We start from the raw sequence: 14,436 nt of genomic DNA, 5'->3' as shown, positions 1-14,436 counted from the left end.
TGGCCGGCACCGCGGGATCTGCCTGACCGCTGGGCGATAAGCACACGCGGATAAGGGCGCACCAATCACGCGGCGCAATTGGGGGTGTGGTGGGGGTTGGGGGGTTCGAGAGGGACGCCGTGTTATTGCGTGACAAGCCAAGTGACCAAGTGACCAAGTGACCAACGAGTATAGGTAACTTGGGAATTATAAATAGGTAACCGGTAAGGCACCTTCCCTTGCCTATTGGCACGACAACAGCGGTACCGGCGGTGATGCGTTCTTTGGTTTGGGGGGAGATGGGATGGGATGGGATGGAATGGAATGGTATGGTATGGGAGAAGGAGAGGGGAGGTTGAGGAAGGAGAAGAAGAACAAGAAGAACAAGAAAGGGGGGGGGGGGGCAGAAGGATTCCCCGGAATCCACGTTCATACATATACTCCGCGGGTACGACGAAGAAAGTACGGAGGTACGCACAAGAAGCAAAAGGGGACCGCCTGCGACCTGTGACCTGGCTGCTGCTGCTCTACGACAGGGAATCATCAGACGCAGAACGTGCTTCAGGCCCCGTTGAACCCGGCGGGCTTGTCCGTGAATCCGCAGGAATCTCCGACCGTGGAATTCGTGACTTTTGGGCCGTCGTTGGCCGCCTGTTGTTTGGTTGAGAACTGGAGAGATCACGTTGCGACTCGAGTATCAAATCAAATTAATAAGGTTGAGTTTGTTGGCGTCTTGGTGGCGGCCTCGCCTCACCCAAACCACCGCCAGCCCTCGAGGAAGGAAATTTGCCATGCTACCTTATGGAACTTCAACGAGGATGCACAGCCGTTACTGTATAGGATCGTTCAGCAGAACATAACCAATACAGAGTCGGCCTCGAGTTACCTTGACCTACCTTTACCTTACGGAGTGCAACGGGCAACCAGGGGAAAGGCAGCAAAAAACAAGGCAAGTTGGAGAAGCTTTTGTTTTCACATGTTCCAGACATAAGGGGATCTCGCCTGTCGCCTGTCGCCCGCTTACCAACCCTCCAGCATGATTTTTATTTTACCCATATCGAATCCAGCGTCTGGGGAATGGAGATCCCGGTTGTCGATCTGGCACTGGTGTGGTTTGCAACTCCGTGGCATGGATTGGAAGCGCGTTTGAGCTGGACGTCCCCCGGAGCTATTGCACCATCGTTATCATAATATCAGTGCGACGCTATATCTAGACACCCAGGTTACTTCGTTATCGATCAACATTCTTTGCACAATGCAGTGCAATCATTTATATGCTGCAGTCCGAATTCAAATTTCATTTCACGAAACGCCAATAAGTACAATATCGTAGACCTTGATTTTTTGCTGCTGTATCTTTAGTTACAGTCCTGCCACGCAATGCCATGATATCGTAAAACGCCGGTATGAGAGCCTCATCAATAAAACACTTAGATCTTGATAGCACTCTCAAGAGCCTTGCGCTTCTTCTCGGTGCGGGCATTGGCCTTGGCACCCATGATACCACCACCCCAGTGTCTCTTGGCCTCCTCATACTTGTCGGTGTAGCCCTCCTTGATCGCGGAGACCAACTTCGAGAGCTCGGACTTGTCCTCTGATCGGACCTCAGTGATGGCGAGGACGGCGGCGGTCTTCTTGTGGACCACCGTGCCGAGTCTGGCCTTGCCCTTGACAATGGCATATGGGATACCCATCTTCTTGCAAAGAGCTGGGAGGAAGATGACCAACTCAATAGGGTCAACATCATTGGGGATGAGGACAAGGGCGGGCTTCTTGTTCTCAATCAAGCCAACAACGTGGTTGAGACCGTACTTGACGGCGAATGGCTTCTTGCTGACATCCTCCTTCTTCTTGCCCTCCTTGATGGCGGTGGCCTCCTTCAACAGGCGCTCCTTCTTCTCGGCCTTGCTCTCGGGCCGGTACTTGTTGAGGAGCTTGAAGGCTTGGGTGGCGGTGTTGCGGTCGAGGACGTTCTGGAACTGGGCGATCGCAGGTGGGACCTTCAGGCGCAAGTTGAGGATCTTCTTTTGGCGTTGGAGGCGGACATACTCCGGCCACTTTACCATGCGCGAAAGGTTTCTTCGCGGTTGGATATCTTGACCGATGCCGAAGTTGCGGGTGCGCTTCTCAATCAGAGGGTTCTTATACCTGTTAGCTTCGATGTAAAGAGTTGTGCCTGGGGGGGTGGACATACCTTTGGGGCCTTCTTTCCAGCAGCGCCAGCTTTGGATTGAGGGAAGGGCGCCGGAGCGGCCTTCTTTCCGGTTTTGGGAGGCTATCATTGAGAAAAGAAGACATCAGCGAATATGTTCACTAATAATCTCCTCTGAACTCTAAAGAGACTACGCTGGCATTGCTGCACAGACGTAGCTCAAGCCATATCATCATCAACACCCAGGACGAATGCCCATGGGTGGCCGACGGAAACGCATCTCGACGTGCGATTGCTCGTAGAGGTCGGAGAGCGGTGGCACACAGTATCACTTCGGAGAAGACATCACATCACATTATATGTAGCTTACCATGATTGATCGAGTCGCTGGGTCGTGATACAGCGATTGTCGTTGGGCGAGTTTGTCGATGGAGGAGAGATTGGAAATAATTTCAGATCTCGCAAATGTGTGAAGAGTGCGAGCAGACAAAACTAAAACTCTTGGCGTTGTCGCTAACCGGTCGAATCATGGGAGGCGCGCAAAAACCCCACATGTTTGCCAGTTGAGCAATCTCAAATCGTGAATATCTTGCCCGCATCAGTCATTTTCTTCTATTCAGGACGTCAAGTTAAGTTGTTTTATTATTCAATTCAAAAATGGCACCAGCACTTTGCGCCATCTGCAAAACTGCTAGAGCTTTGATAGTACGGCCAAAAGACCACCAGAAGCTCTGCAAGGAGTGTTTCATTGCGGTGTTTGAAGCCGAAATCCACCATACTATCACATCTACATCCCTTTTCGCACCCGGAGACCGAATAGCAATCGGCGCATCTGGCGGAAAAGACTCGACGGTCCTTGCCTCCGTTCTCAAAACCCTAAACGAACGCTACAACTACGGGTTGGAACTCGTCCTACTCAGTATCGATGAAGGAATCAAAGGGTATCGAGATGATTCGCTCGAGACGGTCAAGAGAAATGCTGTCCAATACGACATGGCACTGAAGATTGTGGGCTACGATGAGCTATACGGCTGGACGATGGACCAAGTTGTGGAAACCATCGGCAAGAAAGGGAACTGCACATATTGTGGGGTGTTCCGGAGGCAAGCCCTCGATCGCGGGGCGAAGATGCTGGGAATCAAGCATGTTGTGACTGGGCATAATGCGGACGATGTTGCAGAGACTATCTTGATGAACCTCTTAAGAGGAGATTTACCTAGATTGGCACGAACAACGAGCATTGTCACTGGAGACGCGACGAGCGATGTTAGACGGAGTAAACCTCTGAAGTATGCATATGAGAAAGAAATTGTTTTATATGCACATCATAAAAAGCTAGATTACTTCAGTACGGAATGTCTTTATAGCCCGGAGGCATTCAGAGGCAGCGCACGGAGCTTAATCAAAAACCTAGAGAGGGTACGACCCACAGCTATCCTGGATGTCGTACGGAGCGGAGAGGATATGGCAAAGCTGGTGCCGGACGAAGTGACTGGGGGCAGCCATTGCAAAAGCCAAAAGGTCTCGTTATCAAGCGCTGATGACGAAGACGAAGCCGCAGGTGGCTGTGGCAGTACAAGTGGCCGAAACAGCGGCGGAGAGATGGCCGACATGGAGAAAAAATTACAGCAAGATGAAGAGGCGTCATCAAGGGAGATAGATGCCTCCTCACTGATCTCAAATCCGGACGGCCAAAGACATGATAGAATAGCTAATAATGCAGAAACTGGGAAAACTGTCAGAAAAGAGGTTGGCCGAAAGCTTCCCCGGCAAACCCTGGGAAGCTGCAAGAAATGTGGTTACATGTCCAGTCAAGATATCTGCAAGGCATGCACGCTTCTCGAGGGGCTCAATAAGAATCGGCCAAAGATGCAGATCGAGGTCGATGTCGAGGATGAAGAGAGCTCCACGCTAAGGAGAAGAATGGAGGGCCTGGCTCTTGCAGCTGGATGACAGGCTTATAAAAGTAAAATAAATAACCATTCTCTACAGATACACGTGAATTTGTGCAGTATTTACTGATGTTTTTTCTATCGTGATTTTCATGCTTTAAAGATTGAACCAGTGGTCATCTTCAAGGATACTGAAGTTGAAATTGCCCCCAATGGAATTTTGGGTCGCTTCTCTCTCGTTTGGATCGTTCAGTCCTTTATTTTATGGACCTTGAGCGGGAGAGTCGGATACCTATTGACTTGTACGAGGTCTACCCAGGGATTCGTGGGCTCCAAGGCGGTTTGGTTTGTGTTGGCCGAAGGACTATCAATCACTACATGTGGAGAAAATAGAAATCTTCAACCTGACTAGGCAGATCCTTATAGAGGTATCAACGAGAGAGAATGATAGACAGTTTTAAATAAATTAAAGGTCGGTTTGGTCTTGATTTTAGGGTGAATGGTGAGGCGTTCTGCCAGAATAACTTTAACGCTGTATGATAACATAGTGAGGGGTATGATCTTAGTACACGATATCGAGTGTATTGTAGAGAGAGTAACTAAGATAATAAATACTGTAGAGGCCTTAGTTCAGATAATAATTCTCTCCTGAGAATACTTCCCAACCTTCCGACTCCTAAGATTCCCAATATCTCTTGCAGTCCGTTTGTAAACCTCTCCACCAGCACCAACCTTAAGACGCGAGATTTGCTGCTCCGCTTTCAACCCAACCGGCAAGATCCTATAGTCCTGATCAGCCGAAGGCAGAGTAATTGGCTTCAAAACCTTGCGCTTCTTCGTAGCAGGAGCTCCGTCCTTGGGCTCCTGCGGCTCCTGAGGAAGGGCCGTAACAACAGCTGCACCGTATCTTATCATCTCAGATGTAATTCCTTTCAAATATGTTGCCTCTTCGATACCTTCCAATGCAGCGCTGACTTCAAGTTTGAGGCTTGAAATCAACTCCTCAGCCTCAAATGGATCGCCGCTGACAAGTCTCACATCGCCCGACAACCAACCGCCGGCGCCAACTGCATCAATACAGTTATTAAGCAAGCTCGATACAAGTATGATCGAGTTATTGGGGGCGCCGGCATCATCGCCATCACCCTCAGGGTGCTCGACATCCAGATAACGTGCGGTCCAGCCCCCTCGAGCAAGTTCGAATCGGAGTAAATAGATCAGACAGACGATCTCATGGGCCGTGAATGTTGTTTGGAGAGCGTAAACAATGCCACTTGTCGGACATGTATAGAGCTTGGAAAGTGCCAAGCTTAGTGCCTGACCACGAACATCGGAACCAGGTCCTAGCTGATATTCTGCAAGCTCTAGAACCCGCTCGGTTTCGGCTTCTAACTTCTCCAGTTGCTCATCGGAATTGCCGCTGGCCTTCTCTGAATCTTCTCCATTCGTGAGAAGGCCTTGCTTTGTTTCACCAAGCATCTCAAGGCTCCCCATCAAGATCCGAATTGCGTGAAGAAGTTCCATAGCTCCTAGATAATTATTCCTCACAAGTCCAAGCAACATATCCATATCTTCATTTATCTCGGCGATCGCATTTACAAGCTCGCCGGCGGGAATCGGTTTGACTGGGAGGTCATGAGTGCTCCTCACAGCTGACTCGATGTTTGCGACTGTCATATGGCCAGCTTCGATCAGCCACAAAAATATCTTGGGTGGAAAGAACCGGATCGATAGCTTATATTCGCCTGAGTCGCTTTCGCCCCAGCTGAAAATTTTGCTGAGAGCATATATAAGCCAGCGTCGATCGACATTCAAATCGACCTTTTTAGAAGACACCGGGGTGGCTGACAGTTTCTTCAACTTGGTACCGAGCTTTTGTGCTATGAGTCCATCAAATGCTACACCATCTCTTTTAGAGAATGCGTTTTCCAGAATTTCTATTTGGGAAGCCCATGGTGTATCGGATTTGCTGAGTTGAGAGGGCAAATATTCCGACATTGTTTGCGAGTCAAGTTTGTCGGTTTCCGCCTTGCCTTGGCAGGAACGGGTTTGGTTTCGGACCGAGCATCCAAGAGAGTCTATCAGTAAACCAACAGCACGATTTCTGCCCTGGCGATCTTGGTGCCCTTCAATTTGCATCGCAACAAGGTTGCTGTCGATGATCGCGACAGCTGCGCCAAGCTTGGGGAAATATGTTATAAGATCACAGGAACGTTCAGGTGCACCATTAGCCTCGGGTTCTTCTCCGTATTTGCGCTTAAGAGGCTCATTGTCGGAGACGGGATCAAGACCGGCTGCTGCCAGGATCGACTGGTATTTCGGATTGTAGACACTGAGATGATTTTGCGAAGAGACTAGGATGGAAGTGCTTGAGAGACGTAGGAATGATTTCGCCGCCTTAACTATAAGAGTTGATTGTTCCTTGGGACCAGTCTCCGTCAAGTCGAAGGTCGTTAATATATCGTCATGCAATTGGTGTAGTATTCCCCCGGAAACTTGGATGCTGAAAGCTGTCGCATCTTTGGGTCCACCGGCAGATGCAGCTGGAAACTTGGTTGCTAACAGAGGCTGCACTGAGCGTTGCTGGCCCCCTTGGTGGGCCGAGGACCTGCTAGGAAAGGCAACGACGTGGAGTCTTCTCACGAAGGGGGTTTCCTTGGTTTTGGATATGATAACAAGAAGGTCTGGATTGAATCCATCCTCAGAGATTTCTTGAGGGAAGATGCCGAACACATCTTGACGGCCTTTAAATATGCCTTGCCTCGTAGCATAGGCATTCGTCAAATGTGCATATTCCACATCGACATCTTTGGCATGTCCTGTATCTATGTCCTGAGCAATCGCACCAGAGGGAGATGTCCATTTACTTTGGAGGCTTTCCCCATCCAAACATTGGATTTCTCCGTCTTTCTTGACAACTACAAGGTCTGATGCACTCGGCAAAACTTCTGGCCCAGATACTGCTGCAACAGCACCCATAAAGACAATGGGGTTTCCATGGTCTTTTACCACGTGGGAGGCAGCAGAAGATTTCGTGGAATGCCCCTCTGTCAGATCTCGAAAGAGGGTGACTTGTGATTGGGTTCCGGCAGTTGATGCATAGGTTCGCCGTTCCACCTTGTGTTTTGAGATCCGGGTCCTCAGTGAGCTGGGGGGGCATGTGAAGGATGATTGTGGTGGAAGTGCGTATGAAGTGATCAGCCTTGAGGAGGATATCTGGGAATACGTTAGAATATTTCTCGCTCTCGGGACTTAAAACAGTATAGTCTAGAGGCCTTACGTCGTATAGATTTATACTCTCGCCATCAACTCCAACGGCCAACTCTGATCTCTTCCTCTTTTTGGATCCAGGTGCCCCTCCATAGACGTTGCCCACAACATAACGACCATTTTTGCGATCAATGGGTTTTGGCAAAGGGGCCACAACATAGGGCGTTTGCAGCGAGAATTTTGCGGACATCGTGGGGTCCTGTTGCGAAACAATTCGATTCTTTGCGCTGCTGTTGATCGAGCTCCCAAGCGGTCTATCAGAAAATATTTTGGCGGTCGAAAAGTTCATCCACAGTTGCAGGGCCCCGAAGGCGCTAGCTAGGGTGGCCCGCGCCGCACTTTAGAAACGTGCAAATCGCGGGTTGGAACGCGACTTCTTGTCATCGCCATAAATCTACCTGTTCAGGTCCTCGGGGTTTCTTTTTGATCAATCGACGGTTTTCTGATATTATACTTGGTTGCGCATATCTCATGAATAATGATACAGCCGCCCTCCTACACACTCAAATCAATATATTATTAGTTCAGCTTCAACCAGTACACGCCGGGATGATGAGATCCAGTTAAGAGCCCCGTCGCACGCGTGAGCGTCGCGTGCGGCTAGAGCATCTACACTTTCCACTGAACTCGAATGGCAACTCTAGCTGCAATGACCATGGGGGAGTTGAATGAGGACCGGAAAGGTGTCTATCCTCTTTTTCAGAAAGTCTTAAGTATGGTGCCGTACTCTCCTGGGCCCTCAAATCCATATTCGTTATGCTGTTATTAACCCCCCATCATAGAGGCAGCCGAAACCAAATCAGACGAAGTCGACGTCCAGACCCCTCCACAAATTTCGGAGCTTCCATCGAGTGCGAATACCAAGAAGGCATCTAGTCAGAAGGGTAGGAAACCAAAGCAGGCGGCACCATCCAAAAATGGTGGTTCCATGCCTACTATGCCCCAAGAGCTTCAAAATGCCCGGGCAGAACTACTGGAGGTTGACCTAAATGACGGCAGAAAAAAACGAAGAAAGACAGCGTCGCCTGTGGATGAGGCGCGATTTGGAGTGGTTGGGGATAATAGCATTTCAGGCATTTCAGGGACGAAACACCCCCAAGGGGGGCAAGGGGAAACGCTCCTGGAGGCAAATGAGATAGCTGCAGCAACTGAGAGGTCCAAAGTACCAGACAGCCCGCTCAATCTAGAAATAGATTCAAGGCAGAATAGTGGCGAAGGTTCAACAACGAATCATTCGCAATCATTAATAAAGCCACCAACTCAGAGTCAACAGCCAGCTCCACCACCATCCGTCGATTCAGGGAACAGTGAACCTCCAGGAACCGCCCACTTACCGGCTACGACTCCTCCCACACCCGAATCCAATTCCACAGATCGACCCTTGGAAATCAACTCTACAAAGATAAATTCTATCGAAAACAAACCCAAAAAGATTCTCCGATGGAACCCAAAAACTGGAACTATTGGATCACCCCCACCAAAGAAATCATTACCACCTATTGAATCGACTTGCAAAACGTCTACCCCAACCGCTGCGGGGCGACGCAAGTCCAGAATCGTGACCATCCGCTATGGCCACGGTTACCGCCTCTCCGTAGGAGTTGGTCTCAGAATAAATCAAATCTTAACCGGTTCGAAACCCGTTTCTCCTTTTCCTGAAAATCCAGCTACTATTCCTACCGATATTACTCCCGGCCCAGTCAATGGCCCCGATCCAGCTCCACCAAAGAAGCCAAAAGCAATTCATCCCTTATTCATGGGTAAAGCCGCTTCAAAGTCCTCAAATCTAAAAGACATCATTACCACACGATCCAAATCCACAGAGGTCACCAGTCCACAGAGATCTAAATTTGTGGGAAGGACTAAGTTACAATCACAGGAGGGGCTGCGACCTCTATGTACGCCATCTGAATTAGCCTTTTCCGGGTTTGGAAAATCTAATGGAATCCTCAAGTTTCCTGGCGCAGTCGAACCAGCTTGGCCCTGGAAGGGCATGGTCCATGTTCGTGGGGATGAAAGCCCCTTCAACCCTATGCCACCCAATTCCAGCGACATGTTACAGCTTCAATTACGACCTAAGAAGTCGAAATATCAAGCTGTTGAGGTTCTAGAACATGAGGATGTTATTGCGGTACTATCAAAGACTTTAAATATCAATGATGTCCTCGGGAACATTCGAAAACTCAATCCCGATGAGTTCCCCCCAAGTCCCGCATGCCTTCGGGTCCCGACCAGGCACTACGAAGGTGGAAGTGCTCTCCAGAGGCGGGTCCGAAAAGAACTCCGCGCAAGAATCCCCATTCCCAAACCGGCACAGGACAGTTCAAGCGAGGAAGAACTTCAGCAGAATGGCGCGACTCAGACGCAAACCCACCCAGCGTTAACCAAGATTTATAACTTAATCGCCACTTCGCTGTCTGCGTTCGACCAGGGACAATGCGAAACACAGACTTGGACACAAAAGTATTCCCCTAATTGTGCGCCGGAGGTCCTACAGAGTGGACGAGAAGCTTTGATCCTGAAAGACTGGTTGCAAACCTTAACTGTGAAATCTGTGGAAACGGGAGCTGGAGATAAATCCAGAAGTCGTGGTTCATCCGTTTCGAAGGTTGGACTGAAGCTTGACAATAAAAAGAGAAAAAGAAAGACCAAAAAGCTTGACGGTTTTGTGGTTTCAAGTGATGAGGAAGACGATGACATGGATGAGCTCACAGATGCCGAAGACGATGTCTCGAGTCTTGGTGGTTCCTCCTTACTTAAGAAAACGGTTATCAGAGCCGGCGACACAGCTCACAGGGGGAATAAAGAGCCCCCGAGATTGATAAATGCTGTCGTCGTTAGCGGGCCCCATGGCTGTGGAAAGTCTGCTTCTATTTATGCTGTGGCAAAAGAATTAGGGTTTGAGATTTTCGAGATCAATTCAGGTAGCCGGCGCAGTGGGAAGGATATTCTTGAAAAGGTTGGCGATATGACACGCAATCACCTCGTCCAACAGTCGCATAGCGAAGTTTCAGTTGACGATGAGAATGAGAATGAACAGGTCGACGAAGCCCTTGCCAGGGATCTAAAGACTGGCCGACAAGGAACAATGAATTCATTTTTTAAGCCGAAACAGCCCACCAATTCAAAAACAACAACCCCCAAGCGGACGCAACCCAGTGGGAAGACCAACGGCAAAAGGGAGGATGTCATTCCAAAGGCGCCAGCAAAGCAGCAAAAGCAGTCTTTAATTTTAATCGAGGAAGCGGATATTATCTTCGAAGAAGACAAGCAATTTTGGGCGACCATTTTGTCGCTAGTAGCTCAGTCGAAGCGGCCAATTATCATCACATGCAATGATGAATCTACCATACCGCTATCCTCTTTGTCATTGCACGCAATAATCCGTTTCAACCCTCCCCCTGTTGACCTTGCCGTGGACTACATGCTGTTGGTTGCTGCCTGTGAAGGCCATATTATTCAACGTAATGCCGTCACGACTCTGTACGAAAGTCGGAATCTAGATCTCCGTGCTTCATTGATGGAGTTGAATCTATGGTGTCAATTTGCTGTAGGCGACTGTAAGAGCGGACTGGACTGGTTCTTACCCCGCTGGCCCAAAGGGAACGACATCAATGAAGACGGAGAAACCATTCGTGTTGTTAGCGAAGGGACGTATGAGACTGGTATGGGGTGGCTGTCTCAAGATAACCTTGAAAGCCACGCACACTATCTCGATATTGAAGAGGAGATGCTCCATGAAGCCTGGGATGGGTGGCACCTAGACGCTGGCGACTGGCAGAAAACGATCCCTGTGGAGTCATGGGCAGCCAAAACCCAGGAAATCTCGAATGATAAAAGGGATGAGCGAGCTGCTCTAGAAATCTACGATGAATTCACAGATGCTATTAGTGCTGCAGATCTATGTTCTGGGAGTGCCTTTGCACCACACTATCAGGTACGAGCCGCCGCCGCGCTCTTTTCTCGGTATAGTGTTAACTTTTATAGATGCCCATCGATGCGACATTACCCACCTTATCAACTAAGTTACGAGAGGATTATGTTCTCGCTCATGACCTACTAGAGGCCTCGCCTCTAGTGGACTTCAAACCAGTTACCAAAGAGATCGCTCTGTGGATGAAATCGAGGGCCAGGAAATACATGCAGGTCGATCAGCATGTCCGTCATTCTTTAGAGGTTCCCGCCGAGCTGGATTCGCCAAGTGAAGGCCGTTTAATCCAGCTTATAGCAAAACAGGTTTGCAAACCCGAGTCGAGGATTTGCCGGCGTGACTTTAGCTTAGCATTCGACCCCATATCTGAGCCAGAAAAACCATCTCTTTCCAGTACAAGCTCTCTGGAAGCATCATCCTTTGATCGGACAATTACCATGATATCGACGGACTTAGCTCCATATGTCCGATCAATTGTATTGTACGACGCTCGTCTACAGCAAGATCGTGCACGGATGAGCAACCTACTAAGCGAGGGTGGGAGAAAAGGAAAACGGATGAGAACAACCCGAGCTGCCATATCCGCCCTCGAAGGCGGTGCGAGGAGCACAACTCGGAGGGATAGATACTTTGGTTCGAAGTTAAATCCTCACTTTGTTCTCAAAACTGGCGGGGAAAATTGGCCGGACGCTGCTTTGGCTGACGAAAAGCCCAAACGACGAGATGGAAGCCCAAGTAAAGGAAGCGGGGGGTGCCTTGGAAGTGAGCAAAGTAGCAACGAATATGATGAGCTAGGTCAGGAGGACGACATTAGTACAGATCAGAAATCGGGCCAAGGAGTTTAGGAAGCAAGAAGGGATCCAAGGAATTAACCTATTGTGTATTGTGGGCGAAAGGATTCATCAAGGCACCTGGCCATAGATTCGATGAGGAAGGCATTGTGGTAAATATAATGCGAAGCATTTACAGATGAGCATTGGCGTAGGTTCCTGGGAGCATTTACACGAGGCATTACAAGTCTTCATCGGAATGTACCTTTAGGACATAGACTAGATAACTTGCATAAATAGGATTGAGTCTAAATCATTGCGTTTTCAGCGCCATTGCCTACACAACTACTGAATTAATGTTAAAATTTCAGTGGGTAAGGGTAATGTAACTCTCCTCAGTGTGGTACTCCAATCAATGTGAGCGGGGTATCATCTATAAATCAATCCTCCCCTTACAGAAGTTGGCTGCCTCCCTCGTTATCTTAGGGCCCCGAAGGAAATAATGGAGTTTCAAAACAGGATTGGCTTGGATTTATACCCCTGGCGTTACCAGCTCGCGAGGGGGTGTCCAAGAGCAAGTGGGCCTACAAACGCCTACTCACACTTTTTTTTAACAACGAGTTCTTGCAAATTCAAAAGGTAACTAACTAGACGACCAAATATGGTCTTGTCAACACGTTGCTAACCTAATACAGTAGTCAGAACAGTGGCGAACTACCTAGGTATATGCCAGGAGTCGCAAGATGCCTATCAAGTGATACGAGCCGTTAATAAATATAAAGAACGGTAGGTCGAATGAGACAGGAGCAGGGAAGGGAATTTTGCTGATTTATCGGTCCATGTAGTACTACTACCATTCTGTTCGAGTATTGGAATTGCCACCTGCAGTATCTGTGACCTGATCAGCTTCTGTTTTTGAAGTAAGGTGTTGCTATATTTTGTAACTGGAAACAAGGACAATAGCCTTGAGTAAATTACCAACGTGATAAGACTGCGACTGCCAGATCTCACCTTATCCTTTCGCTTTTCTACTTCTTTCGCACATGATATGCCTCTACGCATCGGACATGTTCTTCGAGGAGGGAAACGGAAATATGAGCTGCTGGAACAGTTAAAAGATTCCAGCGTCCTCGATGCCCGGGTGTTATCCAACGCTTCTATCCAGCGAGAATAGTATGGCTTCCCCCATGTGCTACAGTGACCAAGTGCTCACTGTCACTTCAGGGCTGTGATGAAATGTGTTGCTACTACGGATTAACGACGAGGGAATTGCCTGGACGTGTGAATACCACAATTACGGGATCTCCCGAAATTGTGTCATGTCTATTTATTCGGGATTTGTACGAATCGTATGGCTAAATGAAGATCCACGCGACCCGCCGCATCTAATATTTGAATAAATGGACCTCGACTCGCGATCTGTGCTGGCCAACTGATTTCGAGGCGACCCAAGGTTACCCAAAACTGTGTCTAAAGCGATCCTGTCAGCTCTTGACCGTTTCAAGAAGCTCAGCGCTGTCTGTACAGGTAGCTGTGTCTGCCATTAATACTCCTAGTACTAGATGAGTAAACATTAATATAAACAATATCTGCGTCTCAGACATCGACGAGCCTTCCCCGATTGCTAAGTTGGGGGATCTAGGGAATTATAAGGCTTCCTCTTCCTCCATAACCATCAACAATTCTTACGCTCGTAGTGATTACAGAGGGTTTTATAAAACAACGTGGTCAAATCCTCTCATTCGGGCGGCCCAGGTATGGCAAGGCTTGGGGTATCAACATTCCTCCGATGTATGGCCACTTGGTGTTACGGTTTATTCTCGCACCTCCCTCTTCCGCGCGAACTAATAATTTAGAAGCTGGCACAACGGTTATCCCCGGAAGTCAACTTTAGTCCCAATGATAAGATAATCGGCGGGTTTATCGGAGCGTGATGTATCGCGAAAATCATCCGCGTTCGTGGTCCGCTAGGTCAGTTGATTGCCAACCATATAAAGAAGAGTTTGAACTTGCCGAACGATTAACGGTCACGATCAATCCTCATGATGGAAGACGCTCATTAAAGGAGGCACTTTGCGGGAGCAACTACGGCGGTTTCCAGATCCTCCGGTGCCTCCGCAAATACTGAATTTTGTCGAGCCTATACTTGTTTTCGACCATCGCAAGGAACCGACAGCTTCAGAGGCATTACGACATGCCTATTTGCAAACTTTTACATAAAGAAGAGGTTAGCTCTTGCCAAGCTTTTAAACGGTTGGAAATACTACAAAATGAGTGGACTGGAGGACTTCAATTTCCTTTTAAAGTGTGATCTAGCCAGGGTGGTATATCCCTCATCTTGCCAACTATTAAGAGCCTGGAACTTGGCTCGTGGCACCCCTCGAAAACCCCCCTAACCAAAATTTGCACTTGCAAAAATACCTCATAACCCTTATTAATTAG

The 14,436-nt window shown here is 48.6% G+C and overlaps 4 protein-coding genes across 4 annotated transcripts; 2 read left to right on the top strand and 2 right to left on the bottom strand.

Moving 5' to 3' along the window:
• Positions 1 to 1,409: 1,409 nt before the first annotated feature.
• On the bottom strand, positions 1,410 to 2,504 carry BP5553_03808 (putative 60S ribosomal protein L8-B; the record flags this gene model as incomplete). The annotated part of the gene is made up of 3 exons (XM_032012431.1): positions 1,410 to 2,120; positions 2,174 to 2,254; positions 2,502 to 2,504. 3 exons carry the CDS (start codon positions 2,502 to 2,504, stop codon positions 1,410 to 1,412), a joined length of 795 nt encoding a protein of 264 aa, XP_031872124.1.
• Positions 2,505 to 2,788: 284 nt separating this feature from the next.
• Positions 2,789 to 4,084, top strand: BP5553_03807 (Cytoplasmic tRNA 2-thiolation protein 1; the record flags this gene model as incomplete). Its single annotated transcript, XM_032012430.1, has 1 exon — positions 2,789 to 4,084. The coding sequence occupies one exon, from the start codon at positions 2,789 to 2,791 to the stop codon at positions 4,082 to 4,084; it is 1,296 nt and encodes a 431-aa protein (XP_031872123.1).
• A 569-nt stretch (positions 4,085 to 4,653) lies between these two features.
• On the bottom strand, positions 4,654 to 7,483 carry BP5553_03806 (Uncharacterized protein; the record flags this gene model as incomplete). Its single annotated transcript, XM_032012429.1, has 2 exons — positions 4,654 to 7,239; positions 7,304 to 7,483. 2 exons carry the CDS (start codon positions 7,481 to 7,483, stop codon positions 4,654 to 4,656), a joined length of 2,766 nt encoding a protein of 921 aa, XP_031872122.1.
• Positions 7,484 to 7,942: 459 nt separating this feature from the next.
• BP5553_03805 (uncharacterized protein) lies at positions 7,943 to 12,069 on the top strand (the record flags this gene model as incomplete). Its single annotated transcript, XM_032012428.1, has 3 exons — positions 7,943 to 8,006; positions 8,076 to 11,230; positions 11,281 to 12,069. 3 exons carry the CDS (start codon positions 7,943 to 7,945, stop codon positions 12,067 to 12,069), a joined length of 4,008 nt encoding a protein of 1,335 aa, XP_031872121.1.
• Between the last annotated feature and the right edge of the window lie 2,367 nt (positions 12,070 to 14,436).

Source organism: Venustampulla echinocandica (assembly GCF_003357145.1).
Source record: "Venustampulla echinocandica strain BP 5553 chromosome Unknown scaffold_1, whole genome shotgun sequence".
Taxonomy (NCBI): Eukaryota; Fungi; Ascomycota; class Leotiomycetes; order Helotiales; family Pleuroascaceae; genus Venustampulla; species Venustampulla echinocandica.
The sequence above is the reverse complement of the archived record's forward strand: the minus strand, read 5'-3'. Positions and strand labels throughout refer to the sequence as shown.